The sequence below is a fragment of the Gastrolobium bilobum genome, unplaced genomic scaffold (genome assembly GCF_033153095.1).
Source record: "Gastrolobium bilobum isolate Gb01-03AN ecotype WA unplaced genomic scaffold, APGP_CSIRO_Gbil_v1 utg2264, whole genome shotgun sequence".
Classification (NCBI taxonomy): Eukaryota; Viridiplantae; Streptophyta; class Magnoliopsida; order Fabales; family Fabaceae; genus Gastrolobium; species Gastrolobium bilobum.
In genome coordinates this window covers 250,941-275,413 of record NW_026899254.1, presented here as the reverse complement: position 1 = coordinate 275,413, position 24,473 = coordinate 250,941, and the positions used below count along the sequence as shown (strand labels likewise).

At 34.0% G+C, this 24,473-nt stretch overlaps 2 protein-coding genes and 1 pseudogene across 3 annotated transcripts; all 3 read left to right on the top strand.

The window, feature by feature from the left end:
* The first annotated feature begins 8,833 nt into the window (after positions 1-8,833).
* LOC133288797 (probable serine/threonine-protein kinase PBL25) lies at positions 8,834-11,638 on the top strand. The gene is made up of 5 exons (XM_061486615.1): positions 8,834-8,936; positions 9,172-9,347; positions 9,641-9,830; positions 10,220-10,611; positions 10,706-11,638. Exons 1-5 carry the CDS (start codon positions 8,834-8,836, stop codon positions 11,636-11,638), a joined length of 1,794 nt encoding a protein of 597 aa, XP_061342599.1.
* Positions 11,639-13,495: 1,857 nt separating this feature from the next.
* LOC133288796 (inactive protein kinase SELMODRAFT_444075-like) lies at positions 13,496-16,899 on the top strand (annotated as a pseudogene).
* A 4,392-nt stretch (positions 16,900-21,291) lies between these two features.
* On the top strand, positions 21,292-23,119 carry LOC133288840 (uncharacterized). 2 transcript variants are annotated; one of them, XM_061486669.1, is made up of 5 exons: positions 21,292-21,390; positions 21,859-21,878; positions 21,986-22,189; positions 22,462-22,659; positions 22,775-23,119. In XM_061486669.1, the coding sequence occupies exons 2-5, from the start codon at positions 21,873-21,875 to the stop codon at positions 22,829-22,831; spliced, it is 465 nt and encodes a 154-aa protein (XP_061342653.1). In that variant the 5' UTR covers positions 21,292-21,390; positions 21,859-21,872; the 3' UTR covers positions 22,832-23,119. The 2 variants fall into 2 exon arrangements, with proteins under 2 accessions (XP_061342653.1, XP_061342654.1); XM_061486670.1 differs by having other exon boundaries at positions 21,323-21,878; positions 22,778-23,119.
* Positions 23,120-24,473: the final 1,354 nt, after the last annotated feature.

The window sequence follows — 24,473 nt, the reverse complement described above, 5'->3', positions numbered from 1 at the left end:
AAAAGTGGGAGTTTTCTTATGTAAAACAGCTTTAAAAATGTTATCAAAAAAAAAAACAACAACTTTAAAAATAAAAGTTTGTGTATGTTAAGATAGAATGAAAAATATAAGTGTTATGAAGGGGAGTGATTATTATTATGATTATTATTTCCTTATTTTATGGTTTTTTTAATTATTTTTTTCTTGTTTTGTTTGAATAGGAAAACAACATTATGTTCACCAAATTGTTGTTTTAATCATAATTTACTATATTTTTAACAATGTATGTGAATAAACAAGAAAATATAATTCAAAAAAAAGTTAACCTGAATAAAAAATTATTGAATTAATAATAAAATAATTACAAGTATTTAATAGAGAGTATAGTTGACAATAAAGAGTCTCAACAATTTTACCTTATAATAAATAAGGGTTTTATAAGAGTTATGTTGTAGAAAAAGTGATTGTGTAATGTTATAGAGATTCATTTTGCGTGCCGTAATTTTTTTTTCTTTTTTCTTCAAAAAGTGTGGGCCCCACAAAATGTTGTGTGTGTAGGAAAATTTGTTGTGTCATGTTAAATGACACATGCAAACCCCAATAAATAATCATGAGAAACCATCATACAAGAATAACCATTTTTTATTATAAGTTTTCATAATTATTTTATCAAAGGCGGTTATATATATTACCATTTTAGGCTTATTATTCTTACTACCTGATTGGTTACGTTGGATTAATTTGAAATTAATGATTAAAATATAGAAAAAATTAGTTGTTGTTAATTTCTATTTAATCCAACTGTTTCCAATTAAGTAATAAGAATAGTAAGGCTAAAATAATAGTAAGTATAACTTCCCCTCTTTTAACACGTTACTTTTAATTTTTTCTAAATTTTTTATTTAAAAACATTTTTATAAAATTGTAACATTTAATTCAATTCTCATATAATATTTAAAAGTTGGAAAGAGAGAATGTCTCATGTTATCTTCTCTTTAATTTTATTATAGTTTTTTTTGGTACATGAAACTTTAGGAGGGGAAATGTTGTATTATATTTAGAGATAGCTTATAGCGGTCCATATTGAATAATTGATGACTTACTAATGAAAATTCTATAAAACAAAGGGCTTGCAATTTCTCATGTTGCATGAGAAATGCAAGTTTTCTTACAGAGAGAGAAAGGGGTGGGGCCCACTTTAAAGAAAAAAATAAAAAATAAAAAAATGATTGGCACGAACATCGAAGTGAGAGTGGTAGGAGAGGAGATTTCTCATGCAACATGAGAAATCTTTTTCCCTAAAACAAAATACACCAAAAGCCTTTTAGACTTTTAGTTGACCTTATTTGATTTTATCAGCTGAACTAACTAGTAATTATAGTAATTTGTGATCAATATATTGTGTAAGTACATATTTATAATAATATATCTAAATAATAAATAAATAGGTAAATACATCTTTGTAGAATAAGTTAAATAAATTAGGTTAAAATAAGCCAAAACTAAGTTTGGCCATAAAATAGTGATAAATCGAATCTGCTATTATGATAGATTCAACTATCTAGACAATCAATACAGAAAAAAAAAAACATACGGAAATTGATATTGTTAACGGCAATCCAAGGATGCCGGCAACTCCAGAAGGTTTTTGCAAGGAAGAAGGAGAAGTTTGTTACAAGATATTTAGCTAAAACCCCCTAGTGGTCCCCTACTAACCTATATAGCAACAGAATCCAAATTGCAGAATGAAACTAAGGATGGGCCTATGTATACCATAAGCCCGTTATTTCTACTACTCTTGCTGATCAGCCCATCATGGGCTCTTCCAACTCACATCCCATAATCCACTTCCATTTATCTCGTTCAGCCACCTGTTAGTATCAAAGTCCATCAACTAGCCACCTGTTTTCATCACTCACCCACCATCTAGACACCTGTCGGTCAGCATCACAAAGTCCCTAAGCCATTGAGGTGTTTGCTTCTCTCTCTTCTTTGCACAACGTTGTTCATCTCTATTCGTGTCCCCTTCTCTCTGTCTTTCGTGGTCTATTTTACCTTCCATAGCTACTGAGCTTATGGGGTCTGTAGGACCATTTGGGAGGTTCATATCATTTCCCTCCTCCCTTGAAGACACGATCTTTCCCTCAAGATCGAAGTTTGGGAAGGCTTGGCAAAACTCAGAGTAAGAGACCCAAGTCGCGTCTTCCAACGGTAATCCTTCCCACTGCACTAAAAGTTGCAAAATTTCTTCATTTCCATGTTGTAAAACATCCTCAGGAGCCATTCTGATTTGATGGTACCCTGAGCGTAGGTCCATCTTGGAAAAAATGATTGCCCCTGCTAACTCGTCTAACATCTCATCTACAGTAGGAATTGGGAACCGGTTCGGTATGGTGACTTGGTTTAGTGCTCTATAATCTACACAGAATCTCCAAGTTCCATCTTTCTTCTTTACCAACAGAGCTGGTGATGAGAAAAGACTCAGGCTCGGTCTAATAACACCAGTATCAAGCATTTCTTTTACCATCTTTCTATTTCTGATTTTTGAAAATAAGGATACCTGTATGGTCTAACATTCACTACCTTTGTTCCAGGTTCAAGATGAATTCAGTGGTCTTCTGGCCTGGAGGGAGGTAACTGGCTGGGAGTAGCAAAGATATCCTCGTACTCCTGCAACACTGGTTGTATCAAGGAATGTCAAGTTTCCACTATATAAGGCTCCTTCGAGCGTTGGTGATCAATGGTCTGTAATTGGAAATAAGTAGCTACAGCATCAGAGTTGCTTAGTCTACGGAGCTGATGCAGTTCTATTGGTTCTACTTGCATCCTTGTCTCCCCCTTCAACTCAATCATCTTCCCTTCCTTTTCAAACTTCAGGACTAGCTGCTTGTAATTAGTGGTTACATCTCCAAATTCAGACAACCATTGCACTCCCAACACTACCTCGGCTCCTGTATAGGTAGTACAAACAGATCTGGAAAGAATTTGTATCTCTGCAATTCCAGCCCCACTTGTCTACAAACCCCCTTACATCCTAGACTGGCCCTATTCCCCACTAGCACCTTAAACTGCCCGATGGGTTTCACCTCCAACTCAAGAAACTTGACTATCCTTTCTTGTACAAAGTTATGAGTGGAACCCCCATCCACCAATACCTGGACATGATTCTTATTGATAATCCCTTTCAACCGCAGGGTGCTGGAAGAATATCGACCATCCATAGCATGTAAACTAATGCCAGGTATTTCCTCCTCACCCCCAATCTTCTCATTCGTGACTTCAATCTCTTCATCTTTTTCTTCCTCCTCATCTTCTTGAATAAGCATTAGGAACATCTTTCCCTTGCATACATGGTTTTGGTTGAACTTTTCATCACAATAATAACAAAGCCCTTTCTCTCTTTTTTCCATCATTTCAGTTGCTGACAAGCGTTTAATTGGTACAATTTATTTCGATGCTCCAATTGTGTTGACCACCCCTTTGTTTGGAGGTTGTAACAAGCCGGGTTGATGTTTAATTGTCTGGTTGTTGGTGAAATTTCTCTGGTATCCCAATCGTGCAGGAGTTCGGTCATTGAACTTATCTTCCACCACTTTAGCCAATTTAATGGCATTTTTGCAATGATTCAGGGAGATGCATTCGGACCTCATTCCGAATTTCAGACTTGAGCCCATTCTCGAAGTAGCTTTGCAAGGTAACGTCATCGATCCCTATGATTAGATTGGACAACTGTTCAAACTCCTTCTGATATTCTTCTACTGTGGCATTCTGTGTCAACCTTCCCAATTCTCCTCGGAGATCTCTATACTTGGAAGGTCCAAAACGTGAGCGTAATGCTACCACAAAGGCACTCCACGTTGATAGCCGTTGGCTTCGTTCCATCCAATGGAACCAGTTTTCAGCCACTCCATCCATCTAGAAGGACGTCAATGTAAGCTTATCCCCATCACTCAAATTGTGGAATCCATAGAATTGCTGAATCTTGTGTATCCATGGTTCTGGGTTCCCTCCTGCAAATCTAGGTACTGTGAATTTTACCGATTTATATGCATTACTTCCAAAGAAAGTGTTTAATCGTGATTCATTGCTGCTTCCACCCTTATGCTCAGATTTGCCTTTTTGATTCTGATCCAACTTGGCCTCCATTAATGTTAATTTTAGGTTCATGCTCTGGAGCAAATCCCCAAAGGCATTGAACTGTTCTTCGTGACGAGCAAGTTTGGCCACACACTCTTCCATCATATTCGTTTTTACTGTGGAGCGAGTTCCTTCCGCCATTTTTCTTGAGGAAGTTGTCTCTCAATGAAAAGAGCACCAAATGATAAATTCAACTATCTAGACAATCAATACAGAAAGAAAAACATACGAAAATTGATATTAGCAACGACAATTCAAGGATGCCGGCAACTCCAGAAGGTTTTTGCAAGGAAGAAGGAGAAGTTTGTTACAAGATATTTAGCTAAAAACCCCTAGTGGTCCCCTACTAACCTATATAGCAACAGAATCCAAATTGCAGAATGAAACTAAGGATGGGCCTATGTATACCATAAGCCCGTTATTTATACTACTCTTGCTGATCAGCCCATCATGGGCTCTTCCAACTCACAGCCCATAATCCACTTCCATCTATCTCGTTCAACCACCTGTTAGTATTAGAGTCCATCAACTAGCCACCTGTCTTCATCACTCACCCACCATCTAGACACCTGTCAGCATCACAAAGTCCCTAAGCCATTGAGGTGTCCGCTTCTCTCTCTTCTTTGCCCAACGTTGTTCATCTTTGTTCGTGTCCCCTTCCCTCTGTCTTTCGTGGTCTATTTTACCTTCCATAGCTACTGAGCTTGTGAGGTCTGTAGGACCATTTGGGAGGTTCATATCATATTCTTACCCCTATTTATGTTGCAAATTTTTTCCATCGACTTTTAAAATGATGCTCTTTCCAAAGTTGTGATATACCATTTGGAATAAATATGTAGCCCAATGATTTTTAAATTTGATTTTGATTTATTGTTAATGTTAACTTTCTAAACTATCATCAAATTATGTGTTACACATGCATGTCATCTTCATTAAATAAATTTGAGTATATAAGACACTGGATTATGGCATCATCGCATCATGCCAGATCAACTTGCTCATCTTTTTGATCAAGACCTTCAGGGGTTATAGATCCTGCATAGGTTGTTAGTTTTCTGTTAGTTTCTTTTGTGTTTTGTTTGGGGCTATGCCCCTTATTGTTATAAAAAAAAAAAAAGAGTATATAAGAGATGGTGTAACTGATAAGTAAACTGGACCTTTATAACTAAACTGCCTTACACTGTCAATAAAGTTCATAGACAAAAACTTGTAGGATAGGATGGTCAAACCACACTTAACAATAATAAGTAAATAATCTCGTAAAATGACTTAAGTACGCATTTAACTTTAAAGTAATTATCATGATATTTAAAATCGTTTAATAAACAGTATAAAGCAATTGTCATATTATATTTATTTATATATTTATAGAAAAAGATATATTTACAATTTTTTTTTTTTACAAACTCAATTATATATTCCGAAGAATACATAATTGAGTTTTAAATAAAAAAATTTATAAATATAACCCTCTCCTATATTTATTATATTTTTACAAAAATTCAATTTAGCCTGTTTAATTATTGATATACCGATTGAACTAATTATCCATTGACCTAGTTCAGGCTTAATAACAACCGTATAAAAAATATTATTCAATGTACAAATTTGTCATTAGAATCATTATACTACCTGTGTGACTGTGTCATATAAGTGTTGGTGTGACCCAACGTACATTTTAAAGGGACATAATGGTGGAACAAGGGAGGGTTCGAAATTTACAGAAATCTTTAATTGTAATTCGTAAGTATAATTTCTATTTTTTTTTCATAAAAAAAATTGTATTATAATTTTTCCCTTCTTAAAAAATATTTCCCGCTCCCTCGTTAAGCGACATAATTATTCAAAGCAACGTTATACTATATTACGTAGAAAGATAGTCACAAAACATTTAATTTCCCTATTTTCTTACACACACATATATATCATATATATTACGTAGAAAGATAGTCACAAAACATTTAATTTCCATATTTTCTTACACACACATATATATATATATATATATATGATTCATCTAATCTCATATTACATGAAAGAAGATATCTTATGTTGTAGAGACAAATGTGATGGGGCTCACTATTTACAAAAAAAGGAAAAAAAAAAGTCACGATTTTCGATGGATCTACAGGAGATAAACTACTCTTATGCTGCTTAAGAGTAGTATTTTCTATATATATAAAAGACAAGATCTTTTGACACCAAATCACAACCGTTATATATATATATATGATAAAATCATTTCTAAATTTAGTGCTTTAAAGTCACTTAACGTACAACAATAATAGATGTATAGTTATGATTTCCTACATTTAATACTTTCACGTATATATATGGTAAATATTTGACTACAGCACATGCAGCAGCTGCAGAAATATAAATATAAATATATGCGAAACTGCTATTTTCTTACTATCTCTTACTACAAATTTTGTTATCCTTGGATCAAAATCAAATCAATAATTATAAAATAACATCAAATTAGAGCCGTTATTTGATTTTGATCGAACGATAACAAAATTGATAATAAGAAAAAAAGGTAGTACATATAACCTTTTATATATATAACATATATATATATATATATATATATATATATATATATATATATATAGGGTTTTATAAGAGTTATGTTGTAGAAAAAGTAATTGTGTAATGTTATAGAGATTCGTTTTGCGTGCCGTAATTTTCTTTTTTTATTTTTTCTTCAAAAAGTATGGGTCTCACAAAATGTTGTGTGTATAAGAAAGTTTGTTGTGTCATGTTAAATGACAAATACAAACCCCATATATAACATTTTCTTGTGAAAACAAATATGTAAGTTTATGTACACATAAAAAATTGTAAATGTGTTATCAAAAAAAAAAAAAAATTGTAAATGTAACTTTTTTTTATACGATAATGTCTTAAAAAACAATGAATAAATTATCTTATTCCAAAATCAAAACATGCTATATATGAGATAAAGGGATAATTTATAATAATACTTATACACGAAAGAAGAATTTTTTTGGGTACGATTCTATACTATTTTTAGTTTCTTTATAAACGCATGTTTAGTGTTTACCTTAAATTATTTAGTAAATTTCGATTATGATATATTTTAGATTAAATTAGGAGTAAATATATTTTTATTTGCTCACTTTTGATATAAGCTCATATTGATTTTTTTAATACATATAATAAATTATAGATACTCAAATCAATAATTAAGACATGTAAAGATAAGTTACTTGAGAAAAATATATTGTAACATAAAACATATTGATTATTGATCTGACTGCACCGATCTAAATTATTTTTTTCCCTCAAACAAATAGATGTAATAAATTAATCTTAGCTCTTTGAATACTTGATTCATATAAATGCTATAGAAAGATAATAGGTCATCATCATAAGTCATAACTAGGGTGAAAGTGGACTGGGTTCGGCCAAATTTTTGTCCCGAAAAGTCCAAGCCTATGTAAAAAAAATTTATTTTGGCCTGACCAAAGCTTGGTACAAGTCTAATTATTAGCCTGATTTGACCCGTTTATAAAAAAATAAAGAGTCTGACATAACCTGTTAGCCTGTTGATTTTTAACTTCCAAGCAGAACCATGAATCAACTTTACAAAATACTCAAATTTTGTTGCTAAACCAAAAATCATAATTTCAACATTCAAAAAGAATCATGAATCACAACAAAACTCATATAATCTGCATTTAAGTCACTTTCAAAAGCAAAATGCTCAAACTAAATAACATATATTTCATCAAATCCAACAAACAAGTTCATACTATGTAAATTAAAATAACTACATGAATCTAACAAACACTCCTTCATAAGAAATAAAGTCAGATTTCTATTAAAATATAATCAAGTTATATATAATTGCAATTGAATAAATTTATATCTTTTATTTTTTCTTGAAGGCATACTTATTATATTTTATTTTATTTAAAATAAATAGTACAATATAGGCCAGCCTGCAGGCTTATAGGCCAGACCTTGTGAAAATGGGCCTACGGCCTTTTTATTAAACAAGTATTTTCAAAGCTCAAGCTTGACCTATTTTATAAAATATACTAGGTCAAGTCTGGCCTGACGTAGGCCGAGACGTAGGCCCTGTAGGCCGACCCGATCTAGTTTCACCCGTAATGATAACCATACACTCATGTAAATTAAGAATGATATATATATATATATATATATATATATATATGCAAGTCAAAATATAACCTTAATTAACTAAATGGAAAGAAAAGAAACGGCTGGATGCCATCCATGTATGGCCTGGAAGATAATAATCAGATTTAACTGATTTCAACCCAAAAACTGGAATTTGAGTTCCACATTTTTGGGAATCCATCTAAAAGGATTCCTCGTAATTAAGTCCACTCAAATCTCCCCCTTTTTCTCTCCGAGATTTCTCATCATTTTTCCATTGCCGCCAAACATGGCTTCCTCTTCTTTTCATCTTTTCCTGTTAATCTCCTCGCCATCCTTATAGACTCCGGTCCCCTCCTTCTGGGGTCCTTCAATCTTATTTGAGGGACCCTCCCTTCGTCCTTTGTCTTTCAACTTACCAAAAGAGTTTCTTCTTTGGCATTGTTTTTGGATGACAATATTAATATTGTTTAGACCCAAGACTTAATAAATATATTTATTAATTTCTTCCAACAGAAATCCTTCTGCGAGGTTGTTTATTTGATTTATACCGTGGAAGGTTGGAAGCATGAGTTGTTGTTTCCCGTGTTGTGGCTATTATAAAAGCCAAAGCAAGTGGGAGCACGAATCTAGTACACCGCAGGAAAATAATGTAACAGCAAAAACACCAGGTAATATAAGTTTCCAAATAGATGTATATTTGTTTATTTCATCAAATACTATATCATTCATATACGTAAAACTTGTCAGGATAAGGATTTATTTGTTTTATTTATTTGATAAATCAAGATAAAAGATTCATGAATCATAAGAAAGAGTGACAAAATGGAATTGAATTATCTAATCAATTTCTGAAAGCCAATAGCAATTTTTTAAAACGTTGTGGTTCGTTCTGTTGACATGCAGATATGAAGAAACAAAGGCCAGACGAACAAATCCAAGTTGACACTGCAAATATCAACGCAAAAAATTTCACTTTCCGTGAGCTAGCAACTGCAACAAAGAATTTCCGTCAAGAATGTGTGATTGGTGAAGTAGGCTTCGGCAGGGTCTACAAAGGTGTAATTCCTGCAACAGGACAGGTGATAAGCCCTTTGAGTTTTAACTTTAAATTGCAGAAAGAGAAACTTAATGATTATATATATATATATATATATTTTTTGGAAAAAGTGTGTATAATTTTGAAGGATGTAAAGTTGTGTCATTTTAAGAGAGAGAAAGAGATAGATAAAGGAGGAGAGAGAGTTGACAAAAAAAATAAAGTTGTGGGTCCCACCTCTTTGTGAGAGTAAAATGATGTAAGTTGTGTAATTTAAATGTATAGACACTTTTCCCATATTTTTTGCTTGATCATTTGTTTCTTTGGAGCCTTCAGGTGGTGGCCGTGAAACAATTCGACCGACATGGGATGCAAGGAAGTAAGGAATTTCTGGCTGAGGTTTCGACCCTAAGTTTCTTGCACCATGAAAATCTGGTCAATCTCATTGGTTATTGTGCTGATGGTGATCAACGTCTTTTGGTGTATGAATTCATTCTTGGGCGTACTCTAGAAGACCATCTTTTTGGTAGTTATCTTTCCTTCTTTACATAACCTCTCAATCAAATCTTGAGTTTTTAATCCCATTATGTATGTTATAGAAGTATATAAATCATTCACGGGCTTTCACTTAACAGCTTAAATTTTTGCGTTGAATTAGTTCTTTACATAGTATCAGAGCCTCGATGTCACGGGTTCAATTCTTATCGCTCTCTACTTTTTTCTTGTAAAATTTCTTAAAACAAGTGGGAGATGGGTGAACCTGTGTATTATTAACCATTCATGTCCAACGGGCTCTTGTGTGATTGTGTGAGGGTGTATATAAACCATATATTTACTCTTAGTTTTGGGAAGAGCATGTCTCCTTGTTTTTTTGGTTGCAATCTAAAATGTAGCACTTGTGTGCTTTTTTGGCAGATAATAATGGGAATCAACCAGCATTAAATTGGTTCTACAGAATGAAAGTAGCAGCGGGTGCATCTAAAGGACTAGAGTACTTGCATGACATTGCCAATCCCCCAGTTATATACCGGGACTTGAAAGCATCCAACGTCTTGCTGGATCCTGATCTTAATACAAAACTAATGGATTTTGGAATGGCAAGGTTTTCTGGTGAAGACAAGATGAACCATGCACCTCCAAGAGTTATGGGTACCTATGGTCACTGTGCTCCAGAGTATGTAAGAACAGGACAATACACCTTGAAATCAGATGTATACAGTTTCGGAGTTGTCTTGCTAGAACTCATAACTGGACGTCGTGCCATTGACACCACAAGACCAAACAATGAACAAAACTTAGTTTCATGGGTAACATATATATATATATGGCAATCTCTTTTGCATGTTGATGTTGTTGTTTTTCCCCTTATATCAATTAAATTTCCTTTTTGTGATTGAACAGGCACAACCCTTATTCAGGGACCCAAAAAGATATCCAGATATGGCAGATCCACGTCTTAATAAACAGTTCCCAGAAAAGGATCTCAATCAAGCTGTTGCAATAGCTGCCATGTGCTTACAGGATGAACCAGAAGCACGTCCTTTTATCAGTGATGTTGTAACTGCTCTGAGTTTTCTTTCAACGGCTCCCCCAGATGTTGTTTCAGCTTCTCTACCACCTGCCACCTCGGTCTCTAAGGAGAGTTGGTCTGATGAAAGCCAAAGCGAAAGCGGAACAGAAAGTGAGAGCCAAAGTGAAAGTGGAAGTGAGAGTGGAAGTGAAGAAGAAGAAGAAGCTGGTGAGGAGAGTCGCAGGAGAGACAGTGCAAAATACCAAGGAAGTGATGTCTCTGATGATTACTATAAGAATGGAAAAAAACATGGTCGTGTCCAATCAAGCCGCAAAAGCAGCTCGAGATCAAGGAATGGACCAATTAGTTCAGGTTCAGGAGATAGAAAGGTTTCTTGCAGCAAAAAAAGCAGTAGGAAATCGCATGATGTTGTTGGTACTTTAAACCAGAAGAGCAGCAGAAAATCTTGTGTCAAAGATTTAAGCCAAAAGAGCAGCAAAAAAACTTCTGTCAACGATTTAAGCCAGAGGAGCAGCAAAAAATCTTCCACCAATAAGAACAGTAGAAAATCTTCAGTGAGAATCTTAAGCCACAAGAGTAGCACGGAATCGAAGGATGGAGGTGCTTCCTTAAGCCACCATAGCAGCAGTTTGGCATCAGAGGATGGAAGAGTTATGTTTGAGCATGGCAGCAATGGGCTATCACAAGGAAACATATCTTTTGGCCTTACCAGCAGCAGCAGCAGAAGCAGAACAGATGAGGGAAGTGTTCACTCTTTTGAGTATATTAGCAGCAGTGGATCAGATGAGGGAAGTGTTCATTAACGATAAAATTATATCAACCTCTGGTTGCTGCCACTTGCGATGATGGAACAGGCATGCACATAAGTACTTTGACATGTTGTTTTGTATTTTTCTGTCAAAGTCTCTGGTTGTTCGAGCCATACAAGATAACCATATATGGAATTCTTCTCAATACTGAAACTTGATAAATCAAGCATCCTTTATATTTATTTGTTTTTTTTAGTAGGCTTCATGTATATTTTATTTATCCACGTTCTGTTCAAGAACTAGAGTCAAGATAACCGTGAATTTCCATAGGGCAACTCTTGCCATTGTTATTTGGAAGAGTGGTTCCTATTTGTTTTATATTATTATGGCAATTCTAACGTTATCAATGTAAATTCATTGCGTGTTACGAATATAATAAATGGATGAATGCATAGGCATGGATTTTTCTGTTCTTTGGGCCTAGGCCCCACACTGTCCCCCCCACAGGATGAGCAATGTTGACTCTTTTTCCCACATAGTTTGATCAAGTGAGGGACACTTATCTTCTTACAATATATACTCACCCAATAATAATAATTGGAAATACATTGAGGTTATACAAAAAAAAACAAAAAAAGAAGACATAAGTTATGCCATTCTATGAGATATATAAACATAAAAAATAAAAATTACGAGAGAAAAAATGAGTGTTTTTTTTTAATTTAAATTTTAAATAAAAAATATTATTTTGTATTTATCTCTCTATTAAAAATGACATAATTTTATATTATTTAAAATAACAAACAATTTTAACTCTGTTATATGAGTCTTACTAATTAGACATCCGATAGTGAGGTTTTACCTAGAATACTCTAAGAATTGGCAATACGGATAGTAGAACATACCTTTTGGACGGTCATAGATTTCATATCAAAGCATCTGCACCCACAGAAGATACCACTCAGCTAATGAATGTATGGCCCATGTAATTTATGACAAGGTTGTTGCAGAATGTGAGATGCAACTTTTATTGTTATTACGAATTAATGTATATATCATATGAAAGGCAAATGGCTCCGGGTCTTATTGCCTCACATTGTGAAATGGATAATAAATTGTATAAAATAGCAGCATTGCTTACGGCTCACCTGGTGGCCCTTTTAACGTACGTAATGGAATGTTTTATTGAGAGGGTCAAAAAGCTCACCTTGAGTTAAAAAAAAAAAAGCCTATCAAAATGTTACTATTTATCAATTTTTTTATCCAAATGTCAACAGTATTATTTTCCAATCTGTCACGGAGCAAGTTCGTTATCTGATGTAACGAACTCGGTTTGCTGACGTGTCACATTTCTAGTGGATAACAAGTACCAGGTTAAAAAAAAAATATGGAGTTCGCTATCCCGTGTAGCGAACTTGGTGTCCACTAAAAATGTGACATGTCAGTAAACCGAGTTCGCTACACCGGGTAACGAACTTGATCCCGTGCCAAATTGGAAAATAACACTGTTCGCATGGCATTTAAATAAAAAACTTGATGAACAGTGGTATTTTGGTTACTGTTCCAAAAGCATACAGACAGAAAAAGAGCATTTCAAAAATACTTGTCCAATTCTGCCTTGTGGCGCCCTTTGCATCATCCCAACGACCCTGTCTCTCTCTGTATGTCTAAAACTTGTTTTTTCTCTTGGTCCATTCCATTTCTATGTTACCATCGCACTGTTGAAAAATTGAACAAGCAACTAAGCAACTAAACACTAAGACGGCATTCTTTGACCAAAGCATGATGTATGTACCTTAAACCTATTCATTTGCTGCTTTAAGAGAATATTCAGTACTTCTATAAGCACTTAATCAAAGAAAGATACCATTGTTTTCTACTTTCTCAGCATTAGTCTTTATTCCTTAAAGAATGGGGGCAGAGGTAATAGTAGTTGCTGTTGACGCTAGTAAGGAAATCAGCAACGATTCTGCACTGGAATGGGCAGTTCAAAATGTGACCAAGGCTGATGACTCCTTAATAGTGCTTGCTGTTCTTCCTTCGTGTGGACTTTTTACTCCAAATTCAAATAGAAGCCGTCAATCTTTAGCATATTATTTTCTTTGTTGTAGGTTTACACCATTTTTATAAACGTTCATTTTCTTTTTTCTTTTTTTAGCTTTAGGCCATGTAATGTTCATTGCTATGGTGTTTTTTCTTGATGACAGGCGGTGCGAGGCACAATGAAGGAAGCTCTTCTAATCAAGTTGATGAAAGTAAAAGGGATATCTGCCGTCAAACAAACTATGTTTTTGTCCATAAGATGCAGCAGCTACGGTTAGCCAAAAATATGATGCAGGTATATATGTTTAAAACTTCTATTTCTTCACCACTTAGCTTAAAGTAAGACGGGTTCTTTCAATTTTTAACTATTTTGTTTTCCTAGGTTCACTCCCAAGTGGAAGTTATCATTGATGCTCACCTGGGTTCAGTAGCCACAAAAGCCAAAGAACTTAAAGCCTCATGGGTGATACTTGATAGGTACTCTGTCACTTGCTTTTTTATCTTTTAGTATTTGCAGAATAGTTATAACTATTTGCTGAATTAGCACTTGAAGAAAGCATTAATTTGAATAACAATATGCCAACACTAACGCGTTTTTAAAATTACAGATTGCTGAAGAAGGAAGCTGATCACTGCATTAAACAACTGAACTGCAATGTTGTAGTCATAGATCATGCTATTCCTAGAATCCTCAAAGCAGTAAATCCATTAGCAGGAGAAAACTTCAGTGAGAGTAGGACCCAAAGTAAACAAGCAGAAAGAGAAATGCTTGTCGTGATTCCTAATATCTTGGATTACAATAGTGCAACAACTCCAAGCACTTCTGATATCAAAAGTTCCTCTTTCGGAACTTATTCTTTCTCATCACCCAGCACAGACAAAGATTATCAGTGTAAAACCAACCCTTGCAGTATCAATGATTCTCATGGTTTTCTTCATCTAAACTCCGATTATTTCAATGAAGATTTTAAGTACCTGGAAACATTCAACCCTTCTCCTTCAGATATCAAATCTAGACGTTTAAGGACTATAATCTGTAAGATATTTCGTTCCATGATATTAACTTACTCATAGATATCAATATATTCAATGTATCATATTAATTTCTTTGGTATTCATGAATCATGAGGCAGCTGAGAGAAAGCATCATTTTGAAAGAACAGAGAAAGCACCGACTTTAGCTAGAAGAGCCTCCATGATTTCTTCTCATAAACATGGGTCAGAGCCTTCACCTTCTTCTGCTAAAGCTGACAGAAACTCAATCATTACACAGGCCGTGTCCCTTTCCATCACAAATCCTCCAAACCTTTCTTCTCTTTGCTCCATCTGCAAGAACAAGAAAAATATTTTCATAAATGCGCCAAGGAAGTTTGCCTACAGAGAGATAGCAAATGCAACTGATGGATTTTCAGATTGTAACTTCATGGCAAAGGGTGAATATGGTTTGTATACAGAGGGGAATTGCCTGATGGAAAGGTCATCACAGTGAAGCAGTATAAGAAACTGAAGGCATTTGCAGCATCAGAATTCAGTTTGGAAGTTGAAACACTTAGCAGTGCACACCACAGGAATCTGCTTATGTTGGTGGGATACTGCCTTGACACAGAATGGCTTCTAATATACGAATTTGCTTGCAATGGTTCCTTAGACAAGCACCTGTACGGTAAGATTGAAATTGGTGTCAAAAGATATTAGTACAATTTATCTGCAGTTATGAACACATGCAAATTTTTCATTCCACTTCTTGAAAACCACAACTGTAATTTGATTAGCTGAAAGAGTGAAAGGAAATGTATATATATGTAGGAACAGAAACAAACCAGGTGATGAATTGGCATGATAGAATGAAGGTTGCAGTAGGCACTGCAAGAGGCTTGAGATACCTCCATGAAGATTGCCGAGTTGGTTGTATTGTACACACAGACTTGAGGCCTAGCAACATTCTCCTCACTCATGACTTCGAGCCAATGGTCTGTATAGATTAAAGTTTATTTCTTTTTTATGTTTTCATTTTGGAGAAGGTTCCGTTTATCAATTTTTTTTTATAAATTACACTAAGTATGACTGGTCATACAATGACTGGTTATACACTCTTGATTGAAGTATGACCGGTCATACTTAGTGTAGTTTGTAAGAGTTTGTAAACAAAAAGTTTGTAAATATAACCTTCCTCTTTCATTTTATATAAAATGTTGAGCTTCTGAAATTAGTTTGAGTATTAATTCAGAGGAGATTAGATGATCCTAAAAATTAATTGTCATTTCATAAAGATTGGAGATTTTGGTCTTGCAAGATGGCAACTTAATGCTCAATCAGCTGAGGAGACACATCTAATTGGTACATTTGGGTAAGAGCAACCTGTAACTCCATCTAATTACAAGATTTTCAGTCTATGCACTTCTTTGCAGCAATATATTACTATTATAATAATTTGTGCATTATACTTATGTAGTTACTTGGCTCCTGAATACAGACAAACCGGCCAAGTCTCAGAGATGGCTGATGTATATGCATTTGGAGTTATTCTGTTGGAGCTTTTAAGTGGCTTTGGGGCCATGGAGTTCTCAAGGAAAACAGGAAAACAATCTATATCAGAATGGGTGAGTTTCCTGCTCTAAAGTAAAAAGACAAAGCGTTAGACAAGGGTATTTATTTACAATTTAACTCAAAATAAAGATCACAAGTTAGCATAACGTTATCTTGGCCTTGAATGTTGCAGGGTAGTACAATGATTGAGAAGAAAAAAACAAACGAGTTAATAGATTCTAGATTGAATAATAACTATGTCGAAAAAGGAATGGAGTGCATGATGCATGCTGCTTTTTTATGTACCTCACCTCTTCCAGAACAGCGACCAAGGATGTCCCAGGTTCTAAATTCTTCACCAAATTTTACCATATACTTTTTGACTGATTACATCTTGAAAATTCTCCTAACTGATCTTCGTAAATGTTTAACCGCAACTATTTAGTAGGCTTTTTTTATTTAATGTACAGGTATTGAATATACTAGAAGGAGATTCACCCATTGACGGAGCTTATTTTTATCAAAGCTCAAAAATATTTAACAATGGGTTAGTTGGATCAATCAAATGCAAAAAGGATAATCTGAAGCTTAGTCAAAACAATAAGACAAATTTCCATGTAAACAGTGACATAGATAGCGCTTCAAATCCACTGAGATGCTCTAGTCAAGTTGAAGAATCTGAATCTCTGGATTATGAAAGTTACTTAAGAGGGTCCCTGGCCAAATTTGTTCAAAATTCGAAGTAACTTCATCGGGTCGTAAAATATTCTTTTATATGCAAGCATTGTTATACATACCATCAGTAGTTAAATTCATCTTCAGATATTGGTACTTTTAGCTAACAAAAGAGGCCCGATCTTTTAAATATCTCTCTCACAATAAAAGTTGGATGGAGGTTGCAAGTTATCAACTCTCTTTTTTAGGATAAAATTCCATTGAAAAAATGTGAGACTTATGATTGAATTGGCCGGAAAAAAAAAGAGAGTCCATCTTGAACTTGAACTTCAAATTGTCCATGGACCTTGCGTAGCGTGTTATCTAACATTGGAAAAAATTTATTCTACTACAGCGTGTGCACGGATCAGGTTGGGTCAGGTTTTTGTACCGACTCGATCTAACTTGATTTTTATAGGTCAGTTATTTTGACCCAACCCACTTTAATTTGATCCAAGTCGGGTCCTGATTTGATTTGGATTTTTTTGAACTAGTTCAGAATCGAGTCGGATCTGACCTGACTTGGTTTCTGAAGTGGGTCAAATCGGACCTGACCCGTTTTTTATTTGGTTTCAAAACATGTTTTTAATTTGATTTTTTTATAGTTATTGATTTATTTTTTAAACTCGTGTAATTTAATTATTTATTTGTTTTAAAATATATAAATTTTATAATAAATTTGATATTTGTTGAATAAATAAAGGAATATAATTTTAAGCCCCTGCACATGTGAAGCAAAATTAGTGAAAAGTAAAGGATGAGAGAATGTTCTTTCTATCTTAAGATGACAAATCACTAATTTTAACAATACTAAAAAAGATCATATTTTCGATGAAACTTCTACGTTGCAAACGACGAAAATTTCTTCACAAAATTATTTTTTCGTCTGTATATTTTTTGTTGAAAAACGACGGAATTTTTTCTCTAATGAAAATTTTTACAAAAATAAATTTTCTATCAAAATTTTCGACGAAATTTAGTTTCCGTCAAAAGTTTTGACGAAAATGATTTCCTCCATCAAATGTTTTAAACACAAAATGAATTCCGTCAAAAATTTTGACGAAATATTTTTGGTTCAAAATTTCAATGGGAAAGTTTTCTGACGAAAATTGTTGTGAGGGAAATGTTTCGTTTGAAACTTTTGACGAAATTTAGATTCTCTAAACAATTTTAACAGAATATTTGTTCTGTCAAATTTTTTTATCAAAATATTTTTTGTCAAAGATTTTTACGAAATTTTTTGACAGTAAAGTGTTCCATTGACAAAAAATTTTGGTTGAAAATTTTCGATGAAAATGTGTTTCGCTAAAAATTTCGATGGAATTTTTTTTGTCAAAAAGTTTAACGAAAATGTTTCCGTCGAAAACTTTCGCCGAAATTTGAATTCTGTAAAGAATTTTGATGAAATTATTTACCGTTAAATTTTTTTGATGGAAATGTGTTTCGTCAAATTTTTTGATAAATATGTTTTTTTGTGAAATATTTTGACGAAATTTAGATTCCGTAAAAAATTTGACAAAAAAATTTTTCCGTCAAATTTTTTTACAAAAAAATTTTTAATCACAAATTTTGATAAAAAAATTTAACGTAATTGTTTTACGTTAAAACTTTTCTTTTAACATAATTATGATTTTCTTTTTCTTTTCTTTTTTTCACAAAATGAGTGTGGGTCAAGTTTTGGGTCAATGGACCATTATTAAAACAAGTCAGGTCGAAAATTGACGCAAATAAAAGTGGGTCAGTATTTAAAACTAGTTCAAAAAAATAAGTATTTATGGATCAAGTCAAGTTCAGATCAAGGATAGAACAAGTGAACCAGTTTTTTTGCATACCCTACCGTGCATCACATCAGTATATATTGTATCAAAGTGAGAAAAATAAAAATAATTTTTATATTTTGTACTATATTTTATTGATAAAATATAGTGTGATACACTAAATTTCAGTACATCCTCTAAATGCATTTGGAGTAATGCATCTTTAGTACATCCGTCGGAGGGAGTTTAGTGCGATTTTTGAATTTTACATTATATAAGTAATACATAATATAAAACAAAAAAGTCCCATTTTATTTTCTCTCTCCAGTACACGAGGAGCTGAGGTGGCATATTTTTTATTAGTCCCCGGTGGTGGAGGCCCCAACATGCCGAAACTAGCTTTTAAAAATAATGTAGTGTTGTATTACGTATTACCACAAAGTCAAAGTTATGCTTTGTTTCGTTGTGAAAGAGTCCCTGATCCCATTAAACGGTGGTAGGTAAGTTAATAGTAACTAATAACTAAGTTGAGTAAGTAAAGATAAAAAGATTTTAATTTAATTTTTATATGTTACTTTTGAAAGGAATTTAATTTTTTTCATATTTATTTCGCATTTAGAATTAATCTTATAATCAAATAATGAGCTCAAAAAATTAAAGTTTATAAAAATAACAGCCAACTCGACTAAAAAAATAATTAAGGTTGGATTAAGGGAAAAAAAGTCTCTACTCCCAAAGGCATAATAATGTATCACTGTTACATAGTCAAACTTTCGACAACAAATCACTTCTTGTCCTAGTGTAGAGCCACGAGGGGTACGTTATGCTATGTTTCGTTTTTCGCTTTCACACTGCACTCTGAACCCCACTATACTACAAATTCCAACGCACGCCAGATTCGCTTTCGATTTTGTAATGAGAAGAAGACAATTTCTAATACTACTCATCCATCCATCCTCATCCTCGTGCTAATATTAGATTAGCATTATCAGGTTGACTCCTGGCTACAACCCGTTGACTATGGTTTCTTCCAGCAAATCCTCACATGACATCCGTTTTCTTCGCTGATTTAACCTGTCCATTATTGACCATTCCCCTCTTATTTTCTAAAATGTTTATCAAAATGTAATCTTGTTTGATATAAGATATTTTAATTTTTTTTTATCATCTGATCTTTAAATAAAAAAATAAAATAAAAAATCCGTTAAAGAATATGTTAGATATAAATCGGTTTCAACGTCGAAGGAATAAAAACTCAAAAGGACTGCGGGTCAAATGCAAACAATTGAAAAATGTTTAAATCTGGTTCAGTTAGCCAGTTCATTCATAAAAAATAATATAGAATTAACATCATTTGTTTTTATTATCATATTTATATGCAATTTATGGCCATTGCTTATCTATTCATTTACAATAAACAAAATTTCAAACTCCTACGTAGTTGTCGTAATAGTCTTTGCAAACGCGTCGTAGTATACTATCGTAGATTTAGACAAATTTATAATTCCGGTTGTTTTAATTCAATTTTGTACTTTTTTCTTAGTATACTCACTCTTCTATGACTATGCTTTTAACTAAACGAAACGATGAGAAAATTATCAATTAACAGAGCGTACATTGTTGTGACTTAGAATGAACTTTTTTAAAAGATTTTTTACATTATGCGCAAACCCTATGTACGAATTTGATAATAATTTAACCAAACTACTAATATAATTGTGATAATATTGGAAGTTTATATGAATTATATATATATATATATATATTACTTTATTTGAACATATAATAGCTTACATAGTTACTTTGCACATTAACCTAACCGCTTTAATTTGTTCGTGAGAAAAGAAACGTACAACAAATATAGTTAAAATCGATATTTTATGTAAAATCGATTAGAAATAAAAAAATCATAAAACATAAAATCAAAATATAAAAAAATAATAAAATAATAAAATTTCATAAAAATGTAAAATCTTTTGGAATAGTGATAAAATTATTTTGATAAAAAAAATCATAAAAATATAAAATCAAAACAATTGAAATTTTAGCTACCATCAATACAGTACAATAGCTCATTGCCTCCGTGAAAGTGGGTAAAAGGATGAGATCCGGCATTTCCTGATTGCGATCAAATCAATGTTCTTCCGGACCACATGCTAAAAGTTAGTGGATATTATTACTATCCTATTTTTTAACTATTACTCTAATATAGTTATATATTTCAAGAAATAGGTTAAATGTTATTATTATTATTATTTTTTATATAAATTTTTCAAAAATTATTGTCTGAAAAATGAAATTCAATAACTAAAAAATGATAGTAAATTGATAACGACAAAATATAATAGTAAGAATATTTAGAATAAAGCACCTTTTGAATCTTCAACAAATATTATGTCGCCCAATTTAATTCATATTAGTCTTTTGAAGAATTAACGTCAATGTTTTTTAAATTTTAAAAAAATCACAATTTTAATTAATTGAATCTATTTTAAATTTAGGTAACAATTTTTTATTAAAGATTTAAAATAGCCCCACAATTTTTGTTGATTTAGCTGAGTTTGGCGCACAGAGACACAGACAGACAGAAGGTGGCATTTTAAAGTGAAATAAGGGATCAGAAAACAGAGTCAACAGTGACAGTTTGGCAGCAGCCATTAGCATTCAAATTCCAAGCCTTTTCAGATTGGTCATACTTCCCCACAGTAACACGCACCCACTATTTTTTTGCAACAGTCACTCGTTTACCAAATGCCCCAAATCTAGGTATGGACATCGGAATGGAGGGGTCCCCTTGGCTCCTTCGTCATTGAATCGGTTGCTTCATTTCATTCATCATCAACACACATCTAAAGCTAAAGCAAGAAGAACCGTCTTCAATTCAATCTTTGAACCTTCGTCCATCCCACTCCTTCAGTTATTCATTACTATTGCCACAAAATTAATAATAATAAAAAAAAATCTGTATAGAAAGTTTGGTGAAAAGGAAGAAAATGAATGAAAGTTTAATTTGTCAGTGCTTCTATAATATATTTATTAGTAGTTAACTGTGCTTGCTTCTGTTACCATTGTCTGTCTGTCATAATTAAAACAAGTAAAAAAAGGCTTTAAACCCACTCCTACCCTTTTCACTTTTCATACTCTTTTTTCTCTATATTCTCTAGTTGTTCCTAACTTTCTTTAACCTTTTTGCTCCCAACTATATTTGTGGTTCTTGTGGCTTTGGTTTCATAGTTGACACGCCAAAAATGGATGTAAGCCTCTTTCGTTGGATTCCTTTTTAGTTAATTAGTTCTTCTAATTGTGAGGGAATAGGGATGGTTAACTAATGATAGATGTTTGATGGTGATTGTGATCATAGGAATGGAAGAGAAGCGGACAGATACCGGCGTTTGGAAACTGGGATTTGGAGAATGAGTTGCCAATCACTCAGTATTTCGAGAATGCCAGACAGGCCGGTCTGCTGCGTTATAGTTCCTCCTCCTCCGGTGATTTTAACAAACCCTCTCGAGTTCGTAATCACAAAAATAATAATATAAACCATTCCGCTCTCAAACACAAACAGGTTTCCACTCTTCCTTTCGTTGCTTCAGTATATATAATAGGCTGCATTTAAGATGAGATTTATTTTATTTTATTTTCGGTTTCAATTATTTCTGTGCACTTGCGATTGGCTCATGATGCGGTGGTTGAAAAGTTGAAACAGTACAATGGAAGCACATGATTTTGTTTCTGTTTGGTTTGTATGTATATTTTGTCTCAACAAGCAAGCAAGCCAAACCAAACTTTGAAACCAGTAATGAAGTAGTGTGAGTTTGTTTGTTGTTGTGGTTATAGGAGACGAGGAACAGGGAAATGCGGTGCCCACATGTTATGGTTAACAAGGGAAAACCTGGGAAAGTGTACGACGTGATGGAACAGCCAATTAGAAAAAGCAAGCAGCTGCAAAAATACGACGTCGTTCCACGACCTCCCAAACCTGTTGATGAAGATCTCTATAAGATCCCTCCTGAACTCCTCCACACAACCAAGCGGGTGCATAACCCAACTCTTATTCCTTTTTTATTATAATTTTTTTAAGACCATATTATACTTTGTGTTTTATATTCCATGTACCAAATTTTTATTGACTTGATTTATGAATTTGTAGAAGAAAATGCTGGGTTTCATTTCCAAGTGTCTTGTACCAGCTGATTGTGTTTCATGAGCCATATGCGAAGCTGGAATTTCCAATCCAATCTCTAATAACGCCATCATCCCAAGGAGTTTTTGAGAGGGAACAAGTGTTTTTTTTTTTGGTTAGTTAAGCTAAGCTGACTGTGATGTGGCCAGCTAAATTTGGCTTTTTGATATTGAGCAAGAATGTATATCCTTTTATTGGCCATTTTACAATTATTCTGTTTGAATGACTATATGTGGGTATCGGGTTGTGGTGGACTAAATGTCCGAATGTTTTATTTAATATTCATAGTCAAGGTTACTGGTGGTGGTTGTGATGAAGTTCCGTCTGATAAATGTTTTTTGTATTCGAAATCATACATTTTGTAGTTTGGACAGATAACGCATTGACTACTTATCAATACATTGTCAGTTTGTCACTTCACTCTCCCCGCTAAACCGTCGTTGCGTTGCGTGAAAGGTATCAGATCAGAGAGAGAAGAAAGGAAAATTGTAATTTGTTATTGAAAAAAATGAATCATTGACTTGCACTTACATGTGCACATCTATTATATATTCCTAGCCTAGATTAATCTTAACCATGCAACAGTAACAGAATGATCTCAGTCATTCAATAATAACATAACAATTACAAACATAATAACTAATTGATAGTATTGGGCTGGGCCTATATAGCCTTCATTCCCCCGCAAGCTGAAGAGGGCTTGGACTGAGAGTCCACCACTCGAAGCTTGGACTTGAAATCAACAAAAGAGGCCTGAGGTACAGCCTTGGTGAGTCCATCGGCGAGTTGGTAAACAACTGGAACGTGATGAACAGACACAGCCTTGCTGAGCACCTTTTCTCTGACGAAGTGTAGATCCAGCTCAAAGTGCTTGGTCCGAGAGTGAAAAATGGGGTTAGCCATGAGGAGGACAACAGAGAGATTGTCACAGTAAAGAACCGGAGGTCTGGGAATGTGGATTCGAAGTTCTGAGAGGAGAGACTGAATCCAAGTCAGCTCAGCGACAGTAGCAGCAAGACAACGATATTCCGCCTCAGTACTCGAGCGACTGACCACATGTTGCTTCTTGGAGGACCAGTTGACAAGATTCGACCCAAAGAAGATGCAGAAACCACTGGTGGAGCGACGGTCATCAAGATCCGAGCCCCAATCGGAGTCATAATAAGCAGCCAGATGAAAATTTGAAGATGGGTTGATGGTTAAACCATGGGAAACCGTCCCACTCAGGTAACGTAGTATCCTCTTGACAACCTTCCAGTGTATATCTAAAGGAACATGCATAAACTGACAGACCTTATTAACACTGAATGTGATGTCAGGGCGAGTAATGGTGGCATATTGAAGGGCCCTAACAATGGATCGATACTGAGACGGGTCAGGATGTGGAGAACCATCACGAGAGGAAAGCTTAACACTGGACATCATAGGTGTAGGCACAGGCTTGGAGTTCACCATGTTTGCCTTCTTGAGTAGATCCAGAATATACTTGGATTGGTGAAGATGAAGGCCACCAGATGCAGTCTTGGTGACCTCAATACCCAGAAAATAGTGGAGGTGACCAAGATCCTTGAGAGCAAAGGCATCATTGAGAGAGTGAATGAGGGACTGTATAGCAGAAGAAGAAGATCCAGTGACAAGTATGTCGTCTACATAGACTAGTACATAT